General features: G+C 40.4%; 1 protein-coding gene across 6 annotated transcripts in view; it reads left to right on the top strand.

Annotated features, from left to right (window-relative positions):
* The first annotated feature begins 2,510 nt into the window (after positions 1–2,510).
* The window catches only part of HYKK (hydroxylysine kinase), a 28,487-nt gene continuing 5,785 nt past the window's right edge, over positions 2,511–25,212 (top strand). The window contains exons 1-6 of one of the 6 annotated variants that reach the window (XR_006344460.1): positions 2,511–2,756; positions 6,903–7,116; positions 7,918–8,268; positions 9,283–9,422; positions 20,617–20,800; positions 23,310–23,529. Coding sequence is in view for 5 of the 6 variants with exons in the window: in XM_043922251.1 (XP_043778186.1) it covers positions 7,923–8,268; positions 9,283–9,422; positions 20,617–20,800 (670 nt within the window). In the remaining variant the exon portion in view is untranslated. Of the gene's footprint in view, positions 2,757–5,691; positions 5,712–6,902; positions 7,117–7,896; positions 8,269–9,282; positions 9,423–20,616; positions 20,801–23,309; positions 23,530–25,212 lie in introns of those variants that run through there. The other 5 variants (XM_043922251.1, XM_043922248.1, XM_043922249.1 and 2 more) reach the window with 5 other exon arrangements.

Consider the following 25,212-nt stretch of genomic DNA (forward strand, 5'->3'; position numbering starts at 1 on the left):
TATTCATTATCATGGTATCCAGTTTTGGCATTATTGGAAAAAAACATGTATTAAGAGCCTTAGAAATGCTCATTCTCTCATACCCAGTAGTATGACTAAGCAGTGTATCTAAAAGGCTCATAAAGGACAAAAGACTTACGTGTAAGAATATTATTCTTAAAGACAAGGAAATCTTGTTTAAAGTGAAAAAGGCAAGTGACAAAACGTATTTCTAAAAAAGGTGCAGTAAAAAAAATAATAAAATTTAAGAAAATTAAAAAGGTGCAGTGAGTGGAAAGATGCTTGCCAGAGGAAGTAATTGTGGATCTAGCTAGCAGTCCTGTCTCTTCAAGTCTCACCATACCTTCCAGATTTGATCTTCATTCCCATCTCTTAATCCCAAGAAAAGTAGAAACAACAAACATTGCAGCACTATTTACAACAGCTAGGATATGGAAGCAACCTAGATGACCATCGACAGTTGAACAGACAAAGAAGCTGTGGTACATATATATAATGGGATACTGCTCAGCCATAAAAAGGAACGCATTTGAGTCAGGTCTGATGAGGTGAATGAACCTAGAGCCTATTAATACAGAGTGAAGTAAGTCAGAAAGAGAAAAATATTGCCTATTAACCCATGTATATGGAATCTAGAAAGACAGTACTGATGGACCTATTTGCAGGGCAGCAATGCAGATGCAGACCTAGAGAAAGACATGGGAGGAAGGAGAGGGTGGGATGACTGGAGAGGGGCTCTGTAACAACCTAGAGGGGTGGGAAAGGGTGGAGGAAGTTTCAACAGGGAGGGGACAATAGGTACACCTATGGCTAATTCATACTGATGTAAGGCAGAAATCAAGCCAATATTGTAAAGCAATTATCCTTTAATTAAAAGTTTAAAAAAAAAAACTGGACTAATAGAGGTGGAATAGTGAGAGGGTGGACAGAATTCAGGACCTGCCTGAGGAAAGAGATGCCCAGATGCCTGAGTGGACCAATAGAAGTCAGATTCTGGCTACAGATACTCGAAATCAAATCTTTAACATCCTAAAGGAAAGCGACATAAGAATTCCACCCTGGGGCTTAAAAAAGCCCCGGTACTTGGAAATTAGAACTGAAGCAGATAATCATATCTGAAGGCAGAAAAGAGGAGATCCCTCAATATGTGGTTGACAGAAGTTTGGGAAACATTGATCAATCCAGGTGACTAAATATGCCCACTGTGCTATATTCTGACAGGGGTGGGGGGTAGGCATAGTGAGAGAGTGAGATGTGCATGACCGAGTTGCAGTAATGAGTGATGTCTAGAATTCTCCTCCAATAGAAAGAGTGCTCTGTACTATCAGAGAGGTTCTCCTTGGCTGCAGACATATATGAAACTGGCTACCCTTGATGCCTAAGGGCATCAAGCTTGATGCCCTTGACAATTAAGATCAGGCAACTAACCTGGCTGTTAATGGATTCCCAAGGTGGGCTTCTCTGGTGGCTTGAAACAGAAAAGAATCTGCCTGCAATGCGGAGACCTGGCTTCAACCCCAGGTTTGGGAAGATCCTTGGAGAAGGGAATGGCAGCCCACTCCAGTATTCTTGCCTGGAGAATTCTATGGACAGAGGAGCCTGGTGGGCTACAGTCCGTGGGGTCGCAAAGAGTCCGACACAATTGAGTGGCTAACACTTTCATCCGGAGGCAGCCTTCTGATGATCATGTGGTTTCTGCGCTTCCTTGCAGAGAGAGAATCCACTCCCAATTCAGGATTCTGACCCCATTACCAGTTCATCTTCCCAGTGTAAATGAATCACTTATCACACCAGACCTGAACTGTGGTCATCACAGCCCCTCGAGGGGATCTGTTAGAGGGGCCTTCACGCTTCCTTTACATCTATTATATTGAATTTAATGGCTCGAGAGTAGAAAACTCTCCGTACAAGAGCTTAAACTCGAAGTTGGGTGACTAGGTCTGGCTGAGGCTCTGTGCCCTCTTGACTTAAGTTTCCCCATCAGTACAAGGAACGTGTGGATCTATCCTATAACTTAGACAATTTTACGTTCTAACATTACTGACTGCATCCCGGGAGAGCTAGGTCCTGTGCAGAACGCTGCCAGGCCAAACTCCCAAGTCCTCAGTCCTCTTGCAGTTCTAGGGGACTGGAGGGGCTCGAGGCCATCTCGGCCACGCTTGCGAAGCCTCTGGCATACGTGTTTCCAACAGGAGGGAGGGAAGGAAGAAAAAAGAGGACGCGAATTCTACCCAAGCCAGAGAATCCCGAGTGAAGCAGGCCACGAAGCCTCCACAGCTTCATGGATTGGGAGGAACTGCAAGATGCCACTCAAGAGCTGAAAGCCTCCTAAATGGTTATCCACCAAGGGGCGGGGCGGAATCTCAAAGAGCCAATCAGAAAGAAGAAGTCCGGTTCTGTAGGGAGATAACCGCCTTCTGACTGGGGCGATCGCTGAGAGAAGGCGGGACGGGATTGCAGATCCATCCAAAGCCTGATCTCTGAATTTCGCTATTCGCAGCCTCTTCTGCAGTCCGGGGACTGGGCGGGAATAGCCCCGATCTGCCTGGCGGAGCCTCGCCTTCCAAGTGTCTTCGCTTATTGGCGGCGGGGGAGTCTCGAGGAGCCAATCAGAAGTCAGGACTCACGCGCTCGGAGGAGGGGCGGACCCAGACGCGACAAGTTGGGCGCGACTTCCCAGCGGGAGCACAGGACCGCGGCCGCAGTCCCCGGCTGCTCGAGAGCTGGATCCACGTCAGGACCTCGGGTCGTTGCGGGTGAGCCGGGTGGGGAAAGCAGAGACGAACCCCAGGACCCTCTGGAGGGGGCGGCCCGGAGAGCAAGTAGGCTCGCTGCGAATCTGGGGCCAGGAGTCGTGAGCCTCCGGCCCCTCCAGCGCCTCCAGCCCCTAATCCACCTCAGACTCTGTTCAGGTGATGCGCAAGTCACCTTCCTCGCTGGATCGCACCTACAACCAAGAAGGTTGGGCTGAGATCCCAGAATTTGGGTGTGGCACCTGAGAAGCCATCTGGTCCAACCTGTGCGGTGCCTGGCACTCCCGGCTAGGGGTCTAGTGGGAACAATTTCTTGAGCTCCACTGGACTTCACTAGCATAACACTCTGAACCCGACTAATGTGCCCTCTTCGTCCCTTATTTTCCTATCTCTTGGGTCAGCAACCCTTTTGCAGCCGCTCTCCTACCACCTGTTCCTTCTCACCCAGAAGGAAAACACTCAGGGCACCCACTGCTGTTGTCTTTGAAAAACTACAGATTCTAGTCCCCTATCTTTCTGTTTCCTGAAACCCTTTGAGGGTAAACTGCCCTCATGAGCCTGTGGAATGAAAGTAACCCTTCTGTCATTAATTCCTCTTGATAGTTAATAAGAATCTAGGCTAGAATCTGGGCTGGGGATACGGAGATTTACTGGATATAATCCTTGCTCTCCAACCTTGGAAGGACACAGCAGAAGGAATTACAGGACAAGAAGGGCAGATTTGGAAGACTCGCTAAGGTAGAATTTAAGACTTTGTAAAACTTTGAGAGTGAGGAAGAAGAAAGAATCAGGAATGATTTCTGTTTCTCATCCGGTATACCTTACACAAAGTGCAGAGTTTAAGGTCCAGTCCCCCAGGTTGTAGGACAAAGGTTTTGAGATTCTGGCATAAGCCCTGGAGTTGGAAAACATTTGCTTCCTGAGCACTTTCTCAGAAGCCAAGTAAAACACTGTTGGCAGGAAATAAGTGCAACTACCTATAGGATTTGAGTTCCCTTCCTCACCCCCTCCACCCATACAAAAGGCATTTGGTTAAGACAGCCATCTCTGATCAACACATTTCTTTCTCCGTATTTACTTACTTGGGCTTCCCAGGTGGTGCACAAGTGCTGACTTGATCTGTGCCATTAGTTCCATATTTGGAACTAAAAAAAAAAAAACCAAACTAACTTTAAGCTCAAAAAGAAAGAACTTTAGAAACAGAATGTTAGCACTAGAAGGAATTTTTAGGGATAATCTAGTCCAACTCCCTTTTAGAGGAGATGTGAATAGTGCAAAGTTTCAGAGGTTATGTATAAAATAAAATGTCTTATCTCTCCCAGCATAGAAACTATTTTATTCTATTTTTTTAATGTGATAAAATGCACTTAGCCAACACAACTTTTTGTTACACCAGGCTGTCTTTGATGGCTAGAGCTGCCAACTTTGCTGTAGAAAACAGGGTGCTTTAAGTAAAGGGTTAACAAACCCCATTCAAGAATGTTACAGGGATATTTTCTAGACTGGAAAGCATATTGGCCTTCACTAATTGCTTCTAAGTGTCCTTCCAACTGTAAGGATTTCTAATTCATATTCAATTCAAAATTATCCTGATATCTTTAAAGCTTTAGGAGTTGAAAAATTACTCTGGGATTTTGTCTTGAATGTAAAGCTTTAGTTCATATTACATTCTGAATATGGTCCTGACACCTGTTTATAAATCTCCAGAAAGAATGTTAAAATCCCATGTAAAGCCTTAAACCCGTATGCAGTGTGACCAGACATACTGGTTCCCAGAAGTTTCAGGTGCAGAAATTGTTTTAAACTCCATTCAGGCTTTGTCACAGTGTCTTTAGTAAACAAAATCCGAATTACTTAATTTGCTTCTGAAAGCATATGCCCTAGTCAGAAAGTAGATATGGGGAGTGATTGGCAAGAATGCAATAACTATAACAGGTGGTGGAAATCTACCAGTGGCACAGGGGCTATGCAAGTTTAAAGGCAGGAGAAATCACTTAGGTTAAGAGGGTCAGGGAACGAGGGATGGGAAGGAGACTGGTGTTTGGGGGTTATAATCTTATCACGAGTCATCAGGCTAAATCAGAGAGGGGGTCATATAGGACAGTCCTAGTGTACCTCCCTGAATTTTATCCCCTTTCCCTCACTGGACTAAGTTGGACTTTGGCTGTCATAGATCTGAAGTGATTAGACATTAACAGGCATACGGTCTGATTTGGGGAGCTCTAACGCATGAAAGAAAGTCCTAAGACCCCACCCCTACCACCTGTCCTAGCCAGTCTCTCACAAAGCTTTTCTTTTTTTTTAAAAGTAAAATTTACATTCAGTGAGATTCTCAGATCTTATGCTGACTTAAGTTTTAAGCTAAGTTTTGACAAATGTTTACACCCATGTAACCAAAGCCTAGTCAAGATATAGAACATTTTCCTCCCAGAAAGTTCCCTCATGCCACCTTCTTGCCAGAAGCAACAGCTGTGCTGATTTCTATCAACAGGCACTAACTGTTCATGAGATTCTTTTTATATAACACTACATCCTTTGAGCAGAAATCACATGTAGCCCAAAATGCAACCCATCCCCAAGATGTTGTTAATTATTTACAGTTTAGTATGAAGGAAAGATTGGAATAAAACTATTTTGGGAAAAGGGGGAAGTGAAATTGCAAGGATCTTAAATATTTGGTTCCTAAAGGGTATTCAGAAGCCTAACATTGCCTTCCATATATATTATATATGGTAGCTTTCCTGGTAGCTCAGTGGGTGAAGAGTCCGCCTACAATGTAGGAGACCCAGGTTTGATCCCTGGGTTGGGAAGATTCCCTGGAGAAGGAAATGGCAACTCACTCCAGTATTCTTGCCTGAGAAATTCCATGGACAGAGGAGCCTGGTGGGCTACAGTCCATGGGGTTGAAGAATTGGACATGACACAGTGACTAAACCACCACTGCCATATATATATATGGTGAGTATACACACACACACACACACACACACACACACACACACCACACACACACACACACACACACACACACAAACTCAGGAAATATGCAAAATATGTGTAGCAGAGAGTGGCATTATCAAGGGGAAGAAAACAGTCTCCTCCATCCTGTTTATCCAATTCATATTTATAGCTCAATTCAAATCCATCTTCTCAAGAATATCATTAGGCTGTAGTAATTTCTCTCTCCTCTGATTTCTATCATAGTTTTGGCAGATATTAATTTCATAGGTCATAAACTCAGATGTGCCTTTACTTTCTGTAAGCAATCTTAATTTTTAAGCCCCTGTTCTGCTTAGCAGTAGAAAAATAAATTCAGTATTTATTAATTTGGCTGCCTTGGGTCTTTATCTTTGTTGTAATGCATGGGCTCTGACGTGTGGGCTCACTAGTTATGGTGCATGGGTTTTGTTGCTCCATAGCACATAGGATCTTATTAATAGATCCCCCACCAGGGATAGAACCCACGTCCCCTGCATTGCAAGACAGATTCTTAACCACTGGACCACCAGGGAAGTCCCAGAAAATTTATTCTTCACAATTTAAGGCAAACTCAGTCACTTCATCAGGTTTATACTTAATTCAGTGTTTTCTTTGGCATTCTATTAGTTTATCAGTTACTGCCTTGTAACTTGTTTTGAGCCCCTTTTAAGCTTTTCATTGCTTAGGATATCTGTGACAGTGAGCTAACTTCAGAGCCCTCTAATTGCATTTCCTATCTCCCACAGTGCTTCTTGGGAATGCTTTGCGCATCAGCCCACCCTTTGAAGTATGCGCAATAAGCTAGATGATGATACTTGTAACACAGAAAAGTAAGATCACTGTTTGAATTTACATTTTAAACCCAAAGTGATGGTAATAAAGGGTTAAACCCAAAGGACATACTTAAGAATTGAGAGTCGAGTGCTGAGTTCTCACTGTAACTTTATATATAACTTTGGGCAAGACACTTAACCTCCTAGGACCTACATTCCTCCTTTAAATAAAGTTGATATTGCTGGAAGAGGTGGAGAAACCCTTGATACCAAGGTGCTTTCCCAGTGTGCATTCTGTGCCTGGAAACATACATTTTGCTTGTGAGGTGAGTTTAGACATTATTTATGGTACAAGGACTTTTAGTTACTACTTTTTTATCTGTGTGTTTTTTTTTAGGTTTTAAAATTCAAAAATGGAAATTCTCACGTTTATACAAAGAAATATGAAGAATAAATTATTTTAATAAACCACAGTCGCTATAAGAGAAAAGGCATGAACAGTGGACTCAGACAAATCTGATTTGAATTTGAGCTTTACAGTTTACTACCTGTGCAAGCTGGGGCAAGTTACTCAATTTCTCTTAAGTTTTGGGTTTCTAATCTGTAAATAGGTATGAGAAAATTTACTTCCCAGTTTGTACTGAAAATTAAGTGGGATACTGAATATAGAATGGTACAATTCTGCATGTTTTCTGTAACATGTAGTAGCTTATTAATATAAATATTCTGTTAATCAATTTCATTGATTTATTATAGTGAGATTAGATGTCTGATAAAGCCCTAACCAGTTCAAGTTTCTTGTCCTTGAGCTGTTGCCTGCCCTTACCAAATGTCACCCTTGACTACCTAATTTTACATTTAAAGGATATATATTTTTTTTTACATTATGGTTTCGAGCTTGTGAAAACTTGTTTTAGGATTGAGTTTTCCTTCCAGAATATCCAGAAGTCACAGTGATTTAAGCTATTTGTAATTTAGGGCTATTTGTAATCAAAATAGATATATTTACCCATCTATGGTATGTTAAAATATGGATCCTCAAACACTAGATAATAAGTAACAAAAACAGCAAATTAAAATGACCCTCTTTATCTTTTAATAGAAAGCCTGGAATCTTAGAGAAATAGACATAAGGTAGATCACATCAGGACCAGCTAGCCTACCATGCCTCTTGGAAATTAAAGAACAAAGTTATTGCATAAATATGCAGGGATGAGGCTGGACTATGTTTTTAATCTACTTTTTAAATCTCATTTATTCATTTGATTTTTTTAACTTTATGAGTGAAAATTCACAATCAAGAAGTACCAAATCAGTATTAGGAAACATTATTGATCTGTCTTAAGAAAACTCTTTTAAATAAGTATATTCAATATAAGTTCCCTTTCCAGTTTGTTTGTTTTTTTCCTTAGAAATAATGTCAAGTGGAGATGGTCAGCAATCAAAGGCTCTTACCAAGCCCTCTTTCAGTGAGGTACAAGCCTCTGCATTAGTGGAATCAGTATTTGGGTTAAAAGTTTCCACGATCCAGCCACTTCCTAGCTATGATGACCAAAACTTTCATGTATGCATTGCAAGAACCAGAGTCACTACAGATGGCCCAAATGAATGTGTCCTCAAAATAAGCAACACTGAATCTAGCAAAACTCCAGACCTGATTGAAGTACAGAGTCATATCATCATGTTTCTGAGAGCAGCTGGATTTCCAACAGCCTCTGTGTGTCGTACTAAAGGAGACAACATAACCTCTCTCGTGTCTGTAGGTAAGAGACCGCCACCGGTCATCACCTGTCCATGTACATTACTGCATTTTGGCTTCAAGTAGAAATATCAAGAACAGGTATGTCGTTCCAAGAGTTAAGATGGTTATTTTGTTCAGCAGTTGGGAGAAGCTACAGCATCACCAAAGTGGAAACGGGGGCTGTGGTTAGGGCTGGGATCTGGTGTAACTCTTCTGCCTGCAAAGGGTCTGATGGATGAGTAACTAAGAGGATGTGTGAAAACTAGGGGAACTTTTATTTTTAATTAGAAAAATAAATAGTTTTATTTATCAGATCAGCTGTGTACTTTGGTGCTGTGATATAGTAGAAAGCACACAGAATCAGAATTTGAGAGCCCAGCTCTGTAATTATGGTGTATGTGACTTAAATTCTTAAAGGCTACGAGCTCTCGTCTGTGGAAGTTGGTCCCTTTCAATTCTAAGTGCTAAGATGTATCTATGGAGAAGCCAATGGCAGCCCACTCCAGTACTCTTGCCTGGAGAATCCCAGGGATGGGGGAACCTGGTGGGCTGCCGTCTATGGGGTCGCACAGAGTCAGACACGACTGAAGTGACTTGGCAGCAGCAGGAGCAAGACGTGTCTAATAAAATTTTCCAAGTGGTAGTTTGTCCCTAAAGAAGTCTGTGATTCTGAAACAGTTATTTATTTATCACAACTTCACCCACTGCCAATTTATTAAAAATGTATTTTAAGCATTCATTTGTCAGAGTAGATAATTTACGTTTAGAGTTAAGGCCAGCAGACTTGGGGCTACAGTCATGTTAGGGTGTAAATGGCTGGCCCCAGTGTTCTCAAGTCTATCTGTTCTCCTTGCTGGCTTGATCCATTCAGTCCTGCCTCATAGAATCCTGCTGACTTGTCCTGTGTTAACACGTTTTTATTTTTTTCTCTTGTTCTGTATTATTCCTTGCTATAATAATTGCAAAGGCAGAATAGCCTCTAATCTTTTTTTTTCCCCAAGAATAGTTGACAGAATATATCCTTCCATCCATCTAGATAGCGGCTCCGAAGTCAAAAGCTACTTGGTGAGGCTGCTGACTTACCTCCCAGGAAGACCCATAGCTGAGATTCCCATTGGCCCTCAGCTCTTATATGAAATTGGAAAGCTAGCTGCTAAGTTGGATAAAACACTGGAGGTAAGATCTGGGATTTTATTTTGTTTATAAGAATTGTTCTTTGTTGGTTTTGATTTATTTAAAATACACCCAGGGTCAGACTGTTTTTATTTGATGCCTCTTAACATGTATTGGGGTTGGCCAGAAAGTTTGGTTAGTGAATATGTTGTTCAGTACAATTCTTGGTGAATATTGAAAATGTGTCTTTTATGTATACCTAAAACTGAATGAATTTTTTTGGCCAGCCCGACCTGATATTAGGAAGAAAATAAGGTACTAGATGCATGAATATTGACAGGTTTCTTTTTGCCCAGGTCTATACTTTACATGGGTTTGAGTAAACTCCGGGAGTTGGTGATGGACAGGGAGGCCTGGCGAGCTGCGATTCATGGGGTCACAAAGAGTCAGACACGACTGAGCGACTGAACTGAACTGATAATTTACTAGCTTAGTGGCAAGATTACCTACATCTTTAGAAATTCATGATATCCTCTATGCTGCTCACTGAAAACAGCCTGCATTCACAAATTAAAATCCGAAGTTTTCATAAGACATAATCAGCCAGAGCTCTGTATGAAGCAATAGTTATGTTACAAATGGATTGAAATGACTTGGATTAAAAATGTTTTTGTCGTAAAGAAAAGATACCTTGTTTGACAAATATTTTTCCAAACGTACCCGCAAAACATCTTCATTTAATGAACAAATGTTCACTGAGAACTCTTTCTATGCCAGGAACTGGGGGAACAATAGGGATTCCCCTGTCCTAGAGGAGTGTGTTCCAAGGGACACATAGACACTTGAAAAAGTAACCCCAGTTTGTATGAGTAAAACACTTGCAATTACTCACTGAATCCTGACCAGTCTACCTCTCAGATGTCTACAATCCATCTCCTTTCCATTCCTGCCTTGACTATCCCTCCTTGCATTCAGATCTTTTTCTCCTTCAATTTATTTTTTATACCAATCAGAGTTACTTTTTAAAATTACAGATCCGACCATGTCAGTTCCATAATTAAAATCTTTCAGTGGCTTCTCACTGCTTTCAAAGTAAAGGCCAAGGTCCTCAGCGTTTCTTTCAGATAAGGCCCCATTGGCCTCATCCCTGCCTCTGCCCCCTCAGTCTCACTGTCCGTGTCTTCCCTTTCATGCTTCTCTCACCACCAGAGTAGAACTTATCATCCCCTGAACGTGCCTTTTTGTTTCATGCATCTCTGCCTTTGTTATCTTCTCAACCATTAATACCTTTTCCCCTGCTCTGCAAAATTCCTGATCATCCTTCAACACACAGCTCAGGAATCACTTCCCCTGTGAAATCTTCCCTGGTTCCTTCTTTCTCTTTCCAGGCTGTACAAAGAGGATCACTTCCTGCTCTTTGCTCCATCGGAACTTGTGCGTCCATCAATTCACATGATTCTATGGGTTGACTGACTGGGCCCCTCTGCTCTTCTTGGTGTTAATTGGGGTCACTCATGCAGCTATATTTAGCTGCGGTGCTTCAGATCCTTTCCATGTGTCCTTTTTGCTTCATGTGGTGTCTTATCCTCCAGGATGGTCTTGAGTATCCTTGCAAAATGACTGCTGGCTTCCGAGACAGATTTAAAAAGACAAGCCCCCACTGGACAACTGCTTATCAAGACTGTGCTTGAATCATGTTAGCTCACATTTCATTAGCCAAAGCAAGTGATGTGTCTAATCCCAAGTAGGAGAAGCTGCACAAGGGCATGCACACCAGGAGGCATGGTTCATAGGACGCCATTTGGGTAACAGTCTACCGTGATGGTCTTGTAATTTAGTTGCTTGTACTTCCTGTTACATATGCTACATAAGAAAAATGATCTTCTTAAGAAATTGGTCAACATCTTAATTATTCATTTTTTATCCTTGGTGTCTGGCAGTGTCAAACACATATTAGATATTCAAGGAGAGCTTCATAACAAGTTTTTTAATTTAAAAAAGCTTATGAGCTGGTTTTAAAAGTCTTGAACCCATCAGTCAGTCAGAGAAAAGGAGGAAGGGTATTCAGTGAAAGGAAAGAGCATGCAAGAAATCATGGCAGATCAATGACCATGTTCCAGAACCTCTGAATAATTTACTGTGGCTGGAGCATAGGGTTTACACCTGAGAGAGATAGGAGCTAAAGTTGGAAACATAGGGTGGAGTCAGATTATAAAATATGTTATCGTAAGGAGCTTGGACTTTGTCTTATTTTCTTGGACAGTAGGGAGACTTGGAGGATTTTTAAACAGGAAATATGATGGCTAGATTGGCAGAAAGCCAGAATGGAGGCAGGGAATGCATCTAGGGAGCTAATGCAGTAATCAAATAAAAGCTGATTGAGGACTGGAACCAAGAAAAGATTCAAAACATATTTAGGAGACAGAGCCAACTGAATTTGGTGATTGATTTAATGTTAAGGATGGAGGAGAGGAAAGAGCTGAGCAGGACATGGATTCTAACTGGATCTTCTGGGACAAAACTCCATTCTGAAATAGGCAGGATTCTCCCCTTGTAGCAATGCCGGAGTCACCTTCACAGCCTGGAATAAAGGACTGGAGGGATAGGAAGGGGAAGAGTATCAGACATGGGTCTAGAAGGTGTTGAGATCTGTGGAAGTTTTTTAAGGCTTCCTGCCATACAGAAAAGCAGATCAGCCTCTGTGCATTTCACATGTGCTCCATTAGTGTCTGCTGGAATCAGCTTGCCCGCTCCCATTCCTTGATTCTGTCTGTTTTTCTTTTTTCTATCTGGTTGGTGCTTTAGAGAAAAGAGTAAGACAGAGCCTTTAGAAGAGTTAAGTGAGAGATGATTCAGAGCTGAGAACACTTTAACAATAAGCTTTAGGAGGGTTTTTTTAATTCTCTTTACCCCAAAAGACTTGATATTTATTGTTTTCTGGGAATGAGGGAAAAATTTCTTCACTGCTTTATAGTAAAAGTGTGTTTCTTATAGGCAGCATATATATGAATCTTGCTTTTTTTTATCCAGTCTGATAATCTGTGCTCTCTAATTAGGATGTTTAGAGCGTTTACATATAATGTGATTTTTGTATGGTTAGGTTTAAGCCTGTCATCTTGATATCTGCCTTTTTTTTTTTTTTGGTCACATCAATTCTTTATTCTCTAATTTGCTTTTTCTTTTCTGCCTTCTTGGCTTGTGTATTTTTTATGATTTCATTTAACCTCCTTTGTTGGCTTATTCGCTATAACTGCTGACTTTAGTGGTTACTTTAGGGTTTATAGAATACATCTCTAACTGATCACGGTCTCCCTTAAGTTAGATCACTTCATGTGGCATATGTACCTGACACAGTATACTTCTGTTTCTTCCCTCCGGTCCTTATTCTATGGTTGTCATGCTCAGTTACTCACTCATGTCTGACTCTTTGTGGCCTCATGGACTGTAGCCCACCAGGCTTCTCTGTCCATGGAATTTTCCAGGCAAGAATACTGGAGTGGGATGCCATTTCCTACCCTAGGGGGATCTTCCCAACCTAGGGATCAAACCCACCTCCCTGTGTCTCCTGCATTGGCAGGTGGATTCTTTACCACTAGCGCCACCTGGGAAGCCCTCTACCTATTGTTGTCATACTTTTTACTTATACATTGTTATTTTTGTTTAAACTTTCGATTATCTTCTAAAGAGATTTAATTAGGAAAAAATTATATATTTGCCTGTGTGGTTACCTTCTACAGTGCTCTTCATACTTTTTGTCAATCCATACTATTCCCTTCTGCCTAGAAGACTTCATTTAACATTTCTCATAGTGTGGGGCTGCTGATAGTGAATTTTTTCAGCTTTTGTATGTCTTTGTTTCACCTTCATTTTTGAAAGATATTTTCACTGGATATAAACTTTCAGGTTGACTGTCTTTTCCAATGTGCTTTAAACACACTCCACTACTTTCTTCTCTTGCATTGTTTCTGCCAAGAAATCCGCTGTCAGATTTTTCCTCTGAATTTAATATGTATGTCATCTGTGTGTGTGTGTGTGTGTATGTCTTAAGATTGTCTCTATCTCTACTTTTGAGCAATTTGATCATGATGTGTCTTGATATAGTTTTGGTTATGTTTCTTGTGCTTGGTGTTCATTGAGCTTCCTTGAGTGGTGTGGTTAAGTCACTTGGAAGCAGTTTGGTGATTTTGTGTCTTAATACTTCATACTTTATATCTTAATATATCTGAGCTGACTGTGGCTCAGATCATGAACTCCTTATTGCCAAATTCAGACTTAAATAAAAGAAAGTAGGGAAAACCACTAGACCATTCAGGTATGACCTAAATCAAGTCCCTTATGATTATACAGTGAAAGTGACAAATAGATTCAAGGGATTAGATCTGATAGAGTGCCTGAAGAACTATGGATGGAGGTTCGTGACATTGTACAGAGGCAGTGATCAAGACCATCCCCAAGAAAAAGAAATGCAAAAAGGCAAAATGGTTGTCTGAGGAGGTCTTACAAATAGCTGAGAAAGGAGGAGAAGCTAAAGGCAAAGAAGAAAAGGAAAGAAATACCCATTTGAGTGCAGAGTTCCAAAAAATAGCAAGGAGAGATAAGAAAGCCTTCCTCAGTGATCAGTGCAAAGAAATAGGAAAATAATAGAATGGAAAAGACTAGAGATCTCTTCAAGAAAATGAGATACCAGGGAACATTTCATGCAAAGATGGGCTCAATAAAGGACAGAAATGGTAGGGACCTAACAGAAGCAGAAGATTTTAAGAAGAGGTGGCAAGAATACGCAGAAGAAATATACAAAAAAGATCTTCATGACCCAGATAACCACGATGGTGTGATCACTCACCTAGAGGCAGACATCCTGGAATGCAAAGTCAAATGGGCCTTAGGAAACATCACTATGAACAAAGCTAGTGGAGGTAATAGAATTCCAGTTGAGCTATTTCAAATCCTAAAAGATGATGCTGTGAAAGTGCTGCACTCAACATGCCTGCAAATTTGGAAAACTCAACAGTGGCCACAGGACTGGAAAATATCTGTTTTCATTTCCAATCCCAAAGAAAGGCAATGCCAAAGAATGCTCAAACTACCGGACAATTGCATTCATCTCACAGGCTAGCAAAGTAATGCTCAAAATTCTCCAAGCCAGGCTTCAACAGTACGTGGACTGTGAACTTCCAGATGTTCAAGCTGGATTTAGAAAAGGCAGAGGAAAAAAAAAAAGAAAGAAAGAAAAGGCAGAGGAACCAGAGATCAAATTGCCAACATCTGTTGGATCATCAAAAAAGCAAGAGAGTTCCAGAAAAACATCTACTTCTGCTTTATTGACTACACCAAAGCTTTTGTGTGGATCACAACAAACTGTGGAAAATTCTGAAAGAGATGAGAATACCAGACCACCTGACCTGCCTCCTAAGAAATTTGTATGCAGGTCAAGAAGCAACAGTTAGAACTGTCCATGGTACAGACTGGTTCCAAATCAGGAAAGGAGTATGTTCAGGCTGTATATTGTCACCCTGCTTATTTAACTTATATGCAGAGTACATCATGAGAAATGCTGGGCTGGATGAAGCACAAGCTGGAATCAAGTTTGCCGGGAGAAATATCAATAACCTCAGATATGTAGATGACACTACTTTTAAGGCAGAAAGCAAAGAACAAAAGAGCCTCTTGATGAAAGTGAAAGAGGAGAGTGAAAAAGTTGGCTTAAAGCTTAACATTCAGAAAACTAAGATCATGGCATCCAGTCCTATCACTTCATGGCAAATACATGGGGAAACAATGGAAATTGTGAGATAATTTATTTCTGGGGTCTCCAAAATCACTGCAGATGGTGACTGCAGCCATGAAATTAAAAGACACTTACTTCTTGGAAGGAAAGCTGTGACCAACCTAGACAGCATATTAAAAAGCAGAGATATTACTTTGCCAACAAAGATCCATCTAGTCAAAGCTATAATTTTTCCAGTAGTCCTGTATGGATGTGAGTTGGACTATAAAGAAAGCTGAGTGCCAAAGAATTGATGCTTTTGTACTGTGGTACTGGAGAAGACTCTTGAGAGTCCCTTGGACTGCAAGGAGATCCAACTTGCCCATCCTAAGGGAGGTCAGTCCTGGGTGTTCATTGGAAGGACTGATGCTGAAGCTGAAACTCCAATACTTTGACCACCTGATGCAAAGAACTGACTCATTGGAAAAGACCCTAATGCTGGGAAAGATTGAAGGCGGGAGAAGGAGATGACAGAAGATGAGATGGTTGGATGGCATCACCAACTCTATGGACATGAGTTTGAGTAAGCTCCAGGAGCTGGTGATGGACAGGGAAGCCTGGCATGCTGCAGTCGATGGGGTCGCAAGGAGTCAGACATGATTGAGCGACTGAACTGAACTGAGCTTCATACTTTATGGGTGGGACCAGGAGTGGGTTTAGTGTAGGACCCTTCTGAGTCTCTACCTAATGTCCCATGAACTGTGAGCCTGATTGGTGGGAACAGGCACTATTCCTGACCCTGTGTTGTCCAAGTACTATTCCCTCTAATCTTTCAGGTGGTTCTTTGCCCAGCTTTGAGTAGCTTTCCTCATCCTCTGTACTGATCATACATGTCTGCCAGGTTTCAAGGGGGACATCTACAGATCTCTAGAGTTCTCTCTGCCTCTGTAGCAACCTGTTTTCTGGTCATCTATCATGCAGACTAGCAGCTTTGGTCTTCCTACTTGCTCTGCCTCCTCAACTCAGTGTATATTTAGGAATTGTTTTCACATATTACTTTTATTTAGAGAAACCTTTGAACTGATTGGAATGCTCAGGAAAATCTCTCAACCACCCCCATAATCAAATCTGTAAAATGAACTGTTGAAATGAGCGTCTGTTCCGTAAGAGTTCTTTATCATTGACCTCTCTTTCTACACTCCCTGTGGCCTGCATTGTAGTGCCTGTTGCTGTTGAGGTTTCAACTTTTACCTCTAAATTCTGAAATGACAATTACAGTTCTCAGAGGGAGATCGCACCACACCATTGCTGACAGTGAGTTCTACTGTGTAGTTAACCACCTGCTGTTCTGCGGTGCAACTTAAGTTGTCTCCCAGAGGACAGGAGAGTTCTAGAGGAAACCAAGAGAAGCCTTCCTCACTAGGTATTATAACACATTTTATCATGCTTTATTCCCATTGTTCATGCCCTCACCTAACCTCACCCTAGGCCTTTGCAGGTGGTAAGTTCTTACTTTCTGTACAAACACTAGGAACCATGGAGTCTGCCCAAGATATCACTTAGGTGAAGAATTTTGATCCGAGAGGGGTGGCAGAGCCTGTGACTGTTCTGTTCTGCTGGGGAGGTGGCTGGGGCATTGAAGCTCCCAGCGGGTGGTCAGGCTTAGGGGGCCCAGAGTACAAGCAGCGCTGTGGGTGGTCATTGCCCAAATCAGGGCATTCACAAGTGAAGGCACCAACTGACCTGTACTGGAATTTGGTTGCAGCTTTGTTCACAGATGTGCTGGTGGTTAGTCTCAGGAGATTCATTTAAATATAAGAAAGAAGAAAATACTGGGCAGGCTTATAAGTATAGCCACAGAGGAAACAAGGTGTTTGAGAAATAGGAATTGGAATGAGAGGTAGAGTGAGGAAGGTGACAAGAGGTAGATATAGACAGACTAATAAAGGATAGTGATTAAACTACCAGAAATTCAGGTTGGTGGGTCACGGAGCCACAGCATGGGAAGGCCAGAGAAGTCAAGCACATCAGCTGCAAAGTTCACATTCAACAGACATTTACTGAGAACCCATTATGTATGAAATCTTTACTATTTCATGTCTTAGTTTTTCTTTTAATAATTTTCACCCTTTATTTGTTTTTGGTTGTGCTGGGTCCTTGTTGCTACACTGGCTTTTCTCTCAGCAAACAGGAGTTACTCGTCATTGCACTGTGCAGGCGTCCTGCAGTGGCTTCTCTTGTTGCGGAGCACAGGCTCGAGGGCCCCAGACTTCAGTAGTTGCGGCACGTGGGCTCAGCAGTCGGGGTTCCCAGGCTCTGGAGCGCAGGCGCAATAGTTATGGCCAACGGGCTGAGTTGCTGCATGGCATGTAGGATCTTCCTAGATCAGGGATCCAACTAGAGCCTCCCGCATTGGTGAGGGGATTCTTGACCACTGAGCCATCAGAGAAGCCCCTCATGTCTTAATTTATCAACAGATAAGTATGAGGCTGATATTTTTTAATTTTACTGAAGTATAGTTGATTTATCATGTGTTAATTTCTGCTGTGCAGCAAAGTGATTCAGATATATATACATTTACACACATGCACACATGTTCTTTTTCATATTCTTTTTCACTATGGTTTCTTAACAGGATATTGAATATAGTTCCCTCTACTATATAGTAGGACTTTATTGTTTATCCATCCTATGTAATAGTTTGCATCTGCTAACCCGAGATTCCCAGTCCATCCCTCTCGCATCTCCCCTTCCCCTTAGCAACCACAAGTCTGTTATCTATGTCTGTGAGTCTGTTTCTGTTTCACAGAGAAGTTCACTTGTGTCATATTTTAGATTCCACATATAAGTGATACATATGCTATTTGTCTTTCTCTTTCTGACTTACTTCATTTAATAAGATAATATCTAGGTCCATTTATGTTGGGGCAAATGGCATTATTTCATTCTTTCTATGGCTGAGTGGTATTGCATTGTATATATATACCACATCTTTATCCATCCCTCTGTTGATGGACGTTTAGGCTGCTTCTACATCTTGGCTATTGTAAATAGTGCCACTATGAACGTAGGGGTGTGTGTATCTTTTCTAATTATAGTTTTGTCTGGGTATATGTCCAGGAGTGGGATTGCTGGATAATATGCCAACTCTTTAGTTTTGGGGGGAACCTCCATACTGTTTTCCATAATGGCTGTACCAATTTACATTCCCTGTGAGGTTGGTATTGATACTCTGATCTTACTGTTAAGGAAACTAAGATCTGAGATATTAAGTGATAAAGCCAGTTGAAACCCAGATCTGTCTGATTCCAAGTATAGACCCCAAGTATTCTTCCTACTACTCCATACCAAAGCAGGATGCACAAGGTAACTGCTATCATTTTAGAAACTGACCCAGTCTTCCCTGAGTGGACTGTTGCTCCATTGGAAACCCAAGAGTGTTTAAATTTGGTTTCTTTAAAAATGAAAGTGGTACTTCTCTGGTGGTCCAGTGGTTAAGAATCTGCCTGCCAATGCAGGGGATGTGGGTTTGATTCCTGTTCCAGGAAGATTCCACATGCTGTGGGGCAACTAAGCTCGTGCGCCACAACTACAGAGCCTGCCCTCTAGAGCCTGTGAGCTGCAGCTACTGAGCCTGAGTCCCTAGAGCCGGTGCTCCACAAGAGAAGCCAGTGCAGTGAGAAGCCCGAGCATCCCAAGTGGAAAGTAGCCCCTGCTGACTGCAACTTGAGAAAGCCCACATGCAGAAACAGAGACCCAGTGCAGCCAAATAAATAAGTTTAAAAAAAATTTTAATAGAAAACAACACAGAACATAAAAATAAAAGTAATTTATGCATATGGTAAAAATATCAAGCAGTGATGAAAGGTGTGAGACAAAACTCTTTTCTCTCTACTATCATCGTTATTATTTCCTTTTCAAACCTACTTCCCAGAAGTCACCACTCCCAACGGTGTTTTCAATGCTTACTCTGCAGAATATTTTTGTGGTCCACAGTGAGATGTAATGCATCAGATGGTCAGGAGATTCAAAACCATGTCATGTGAGAAAGAATTGAAGGAACTAGAAAGTTTACTCCACAGAAGAGCCTGAGACGCAAAAGTGCTGTCTTCAAATGTCTGGAGGACAGTCATGTGGGAGAGTCCTGTTCCCCATAGCCCGAGAGGTCACAGTTGGAACCTGTGGTATGGATACTAAGGGAGAGGAAGGTTTTAGCTCAGCAAAAGGAAGAACACAGAGCTATTTCAATAAGGGTAAAAATGTACCTCCTACAGGAAGAATTCAAACAAAGGCTACATGACCACTGAGCAAAGACATCTTAAAGGTAACAGGAGCATAAGGGGGAGGTTGTCAGACCCCAGGTCATGAGAATGGGTGTTAAAGTCAGTTTAGAGAAACATTTTAAAATAAATAGAATAAAGTGAAAAAACTCTCAGAATACATCACATTAAAGGTTGTAAGTATTGTTACAGAAACTTTTTTCCTTAGGTATATGTTGCCTGTATGTAAAGTTGTAACGTAAAACATATTTCATACTGCAGGCCATGGTCAAAAAAAATTGAGAGATACTCCTCTGGGTGGCCATCAAGGTACTTTCAGACACTTACTGTGTGAAAGAGGTCTTGACTAGAGTCAGAAGACCTAGGACCTCTCTCAGCCCCACAGTGGCAACTAGTCATTTTTCTCTGAACTCTTCCCCATTTGTTCACTGATGGTCAAAGTCATTTAGAACTTTAGATAGAATGCCTAAAGTCCTTTCCAGTTCTAGAATTTTCTATGTTAATTCAGCAGATATTGCTTGAACAGTACATTCTATATGCCAGGCACTTTCTAAGTGTGGGGGTACAGTAGTGAACAAAACAGACCAAAAATAAGCTCCTGCTCCTTTTGGAGCTTACATTCTAGCAAGAACAGACAGTAAGGTAAATTAGTGAATCATGGTGAATGTTAGCAGTTCATGCTAGGTGCTTAAGGAAGAAAAAATAAGCAGAGAAGAGGGATATGAAATATTGGAGAGGATAGATGGAGTGATCAGGGAGTCCTCCCCTAGAAGGTGACTTGGTGGTGATGACAGCACTAGCCATATGGATTCCTGGGATCCCCAGGTGGAGGGAACAGCAAATACAAAAGGGGTGGGAAAGTGCCTGGAATGCTCCTTGAAAAGCAGGGAGGCAAGTGTCAGTGTGGTTGGCGGAGAGTGGAAAAACATTGTCAAAGATGCAGTCAGACAGGGAACTGGGGGCCTGGGGCAGAGCTCTTTAGAGCTGCTTCCATTCCTTTGGTAGTCTGCAGATGGTAATCCTACCTTCCCCACTTACAAGGATGGGCATGAGGAGAGGGGAATGTGCCCTCAAAACTCTGAGGTCCTGGGCAAATATGACATTATAACCACGTAAATGAAGCAAGTCAATGACCATGGGAGAACTGCAGCCCTCTCCCGAAGGCCCCCCTGGCCCACCCTTCAGAGGATGCGGTCTTCTAGCCCACAGCAGACCTCTCAGCAGTGCTTGTGCTATCACGAGTCTAAGAGTGTCTTTGCTTTTGATTTAGAAATTTCATCACCCAAAGCTAAGTAGTCTTCATCGGGAGAACTTCATCTGGAATCTCAAAAGTGTTCCTCTTCTGGAGAAATACCTCTATGCCTTGGGCCAGAATCGGAATCGAGAGATTGTTGAACAGGTCATTCAGCTGTTCAAGGACGAAGTGATGACCAGTCTAAGTCATTTTAGAGAATGTGAGTACCCCCCCCCCAATCAAGTAAATGTATTTCTTAATTTTTCAATTGTCAAATTTCAAACCAGCAGAAAAGTATGGAGGTACAACTTAGCTTTAACAATCTTAATACTTTGTCATATTTGGTCCTGTTGCTTTTAAAGAATAATACTTTTATCTCCCTTAAAATTGAATTTGAAGCACCTCTAAATTTACATGATTCTGCCTCTCCCCTCCCTACTAAATTTGCATACATCTTTTAATATTACTCAGTTGTGTCCAACTCTTTGTGACCCCATGGACTATACAGTCCATGGAACTCTCCAGGTCAGAATACTGGAGTGGGTAGCCTTTCCCTTCTCCAGGAGATCTTCCCAACCAGAGATCAGGTCTCCCACATTACAGGTGGATTCTTTACCAGCTGAGCCACAAGGGAAGCCCTTTAATATTACTACATATGTATTTATAAATTATCTATATAGTATTTTGCATACTTTCAGACTTTAGATAAATGGCATCACACTATATTACCATCCTGCAAACTGATTTTTTATTCAACACTATGTTTTTCAGATTGATCCATTTAATAGATGTAGTTCTAGTTCATTTAGTTGATTAGCTTTAACTGCTGAGTAGTATATATTGTGTGTGTGTGTGTATACTATAGTTTATTTCAATGTAATTTTTGAGTCTATTCTCTTGTTAATAGATTTTAAGTTTATATATATATATATATAAAAAGGAAAAAAAATTGAGAGCTACTCCTCTGGGTGGCCTTCAGGCCACTTCCAGACACTTACTGTGTGAAACAAGTCTTGACTGGAGTCAGAAGACCTGGGTTCTCTCTCAGCTCCATAGTGGAAACTTGTCATCTTTCTCTGAACTCCTCCCCATTTGTTCATTGATCGTCAAAGTCATTTAGAACTTTAGATAGAGTGGTCAATGCCTAAAGGCCTTTCCAATTCTAGAATTTTCTATGTTAAGAGCATTCATCTACTCAGCAGATATTGCTTGAGCAGTGCATTCTATATGCCAGGCACTATTCTTAATGTAGAGATACAATAGTGAACATATATATATATATAAATTTATATATATATATATATATAAATGATGCTACAATGAGCATGCCAAGCATATTTCCTTTCGTACATGTGCAACAATTTCTTTAGGGTGTAATGAGCCTTCTGACCCAACATGAAGCACTGGTCAAAAGGGAAGGAACTGAGGGGGCATTTCTTGCAAAGTCAAGGATAGGCAGTCCACATCCTTTTCGTCCTCTGCTTTCTGTATTAGTTGGCTCAGGCTGCCATTAAAAAACACCAAAGACTAAGGATTATTGCTGTAGCCTCCTAACTGGTCTCCCTGCTCCTGTCTGTCTCCCTACAGTATATAGTCACTTGTGTCTTCCCGTTTGTTTTGTGTTTTTTTTTTTTTGCTTAAAATTACTTCTCTAAGATTATCCATGTTGTTGCATGTGGCCGTTTACTTTAATTTTTATTACTGTAGAGTATGTGATTCATAAACATACCACACATTGGCTATTCCTGTCTTCAAAGATATTTGAGTTGCCATGGCTGATTCATGTCAATGTATGACAAAAACCACTACAATATTGTAAAGTAATTAGCCTCCAACTAATAAAAATAAATGGAAAAAAGAAGATATTTGAGTTGTTTCCAGTTCTAGCCTGTTAAGAACGGTGCTCTATGAATCTTCTTGTGTCTCTTGGTATATGTGTTCAAGAGTTCTTTGGGTATATGACTTCATGAGCTCAGGGGTAGAATTGCTAGGTCCATAGTTCATGTCCATATTCAACTTCAGAGATATGCCGAACAGTTTTATGACTTTGTACTACTACTAGCAGAGTATACAATTTTTATTCCTCTACAATCTTGGTACCATCAGACTTCAATTTTTGCCAATCTGATGTATGTGTAATGTTTTCTTATTGTGGTTTTAATGTGTATTTCCCAATTTACTAGCCATTTGGATAGATTCTTTTGTGAACTGCCTATTCAGATCTTTTGCTGGCAAAGTAGTATCTCTGCTTTTTAATATGCTGTCTAGGTTTGTCATAGCTTTTCTTCCAAGGAGCAAGCGTCTTTTAATTTCATGGCTGCAGTCACCATCTGCAGTGATTTTGGAGCCAAAAAAATAAAAAAAAAAAATTTTCCTTCATAATATGACTATAATGCATCTGGAATTTATTTTTATATACACTGTGATTTTTCTTATGGTTGATAAATTTTCTCACCAACATTCATTAAAAAGCCATGTTTTCCACTTTATTTTCCAGTACCACCTCAATTGTAAATCAAATATGATTTTGGACTGTATTTTGCTCTATTGGTCTATTTGTCTATCTCTGTACCCATAGCACAGTATGTATCAGCTAGACTAGGTCATGCTGCAGTGACAAATAACCCCCAAATTCTTGTGGACTTAAATAACAAAGGTTTAGTTCCCACACAAGCTCAGATCTGTCATGGATTGACTGGGACTATGTGTATTCTTATTTTGGGATTTAGACTGATAAAACTTTCACCAAACTGGGATATTGGTATGGAGAAAGAGATGTAGTAAATTGTATGCTGAATCTTAAAGCATCTGCCCTGAAGTGATGTCACGTGTTATATGTAGTGGCCAAAAAAACAACACTGCTGCCAACAACTTTTGGAAAAGCAGGGAATTGGCAACCCAGCGTGTTCCTGGAAGGAAAGTAACTGGAATATTTGAGCATCCCTAAAGGTTACTACACTATCTTAATTTCTTTAACTTTTAAAATCTTCATATCTGATAGAAAATGTCCTCTCATTTTCTTGTTCCTCTTTAAGAGGGTCTTGACTTCTTTTTTGTTCTTTCTACATTTCCATATCAATTTTGGAATCAGCTTGTCATGTTTAAAGAAAAATTTTGTTGAGATTTTGGCTAGATGTGGACTGAATATATACATATATATATATATATATATTTGGAGAAAATGTGTATGTTTATAAGATTGAGTAATCTAATCCATGAACACTGGTCTATCTCTCCATTTATATAGACCAATAAAACATATATACGATGATATGTTTAGTTATCCTTTTACTGTTGATTTCTACTGTTGCATTATGGTCAGAGAATATAGTTTGTATCAGTGCTGTCCAGTAGAGTTTTCTTCAATGATAGACATGTTTTGTATCTGTGTTATCTAATATAATAGTTCCTGTGTAGCTATTGCGCACTTGAAATGTGGCTAGTGCAACTAAGGAACTGAACTTTCCATTTTATTTAATCTTAATGAATTTAAATGGCAACTTATGACCAGTGGCTATCATGGGACAGAACAGCTCTATATGATTTCAGTACTTTGAAATTTCTTAACATTTACTTCATAGTGAAGCATGTGGTAATTTTTTTAAAATGTTCCCCGTATGCTAAACAGAATTTATTCAGTAGGTGTTGGGTACAAAGTATTCAGTAGGTGTTGGGTACAAATATGTCCAGTAGATCAAATCTATTAATCTTGTTGTTTAAATTTTCTGTACTATTGGAGAAGGAAATGGCAACCCACTCCAGTATTCTTGCCTGGAAAATTCCATGGACAGAGGAGCCTGGCATGCTACATGGGGGTCACAAGAGTCGGATACAACGTAGTGACGAAACCAAACCACCACTGTTGGCTTGCCTTTTTGTCCACTTGCTCTAACAATGATCAAGAAAAGTGTGTTTAAAATCTCCCACTCTAAAAAAAAAAAACAAAAAACTCCCACTCTAACTGTGAATTGCCTATTTTTATTTGTATTTCTGTCAAATTTTGCTTTATATATTTCAAGGCAGTGTGCACATAAAATTAGAATTGTTGTCTTACTAGAAAACTGAATCTTTTATCAATATAAAGTATCCTTCTTTATTTATCTTGTTTTTTTGCCTTAATATCTACTCCATCTGACATTATATAGCTATCCCATCTTATTTTTTGTTCTCTAGATTTTTTTCTGTCTTTTCCATTTTTACTTTTCTTTCTCCCTTCTTTTGAGTAAATTGTTTTTGTGCTAATTATTTTGTCTTCTTTTCTGTCTCCAGAAAACTATATACTTTGAATGATTATCTTATAATACTTCAACTTATCAAAGTCTGATACAGGGACCTTAAAATAATTTCAGTCCATTTATCTCCTTCCTGACTCATATGCTGCTGTTTTAGTAAACTTTAATTCTATATTTTTCACCACCAAAAACACTAATATTTTTGTTATAGAGTCAAGTTTATTTAGATTTACTTATATATTCACTTTTTATCTTCCAGCACCCCAAACCTTCTATCTGGAGTCATTTTTTTCCTGCCCAAAATACATCTTTGTAAATTTCCTTTAATGCAGTTCTCTAATGGTGAACTTCCTCTGATTTTGTCTGAAAATATTTTTATTTTGTCTTCATTCCTGAAGGA

This window comes from Cervus elaphus, chromosome 13 (assembly GCF_910594005.1).
Source record: "Cervus elaphus chromosome 13, mCerEla1.1, whole genome shotgun sequence".
Classification (NCBI taxonomy): Eukaryota; Metazoa; Chordata; class Mammalia; order Artiodactyla; family Cervidae; genus Cervus; species Cervus elaphus.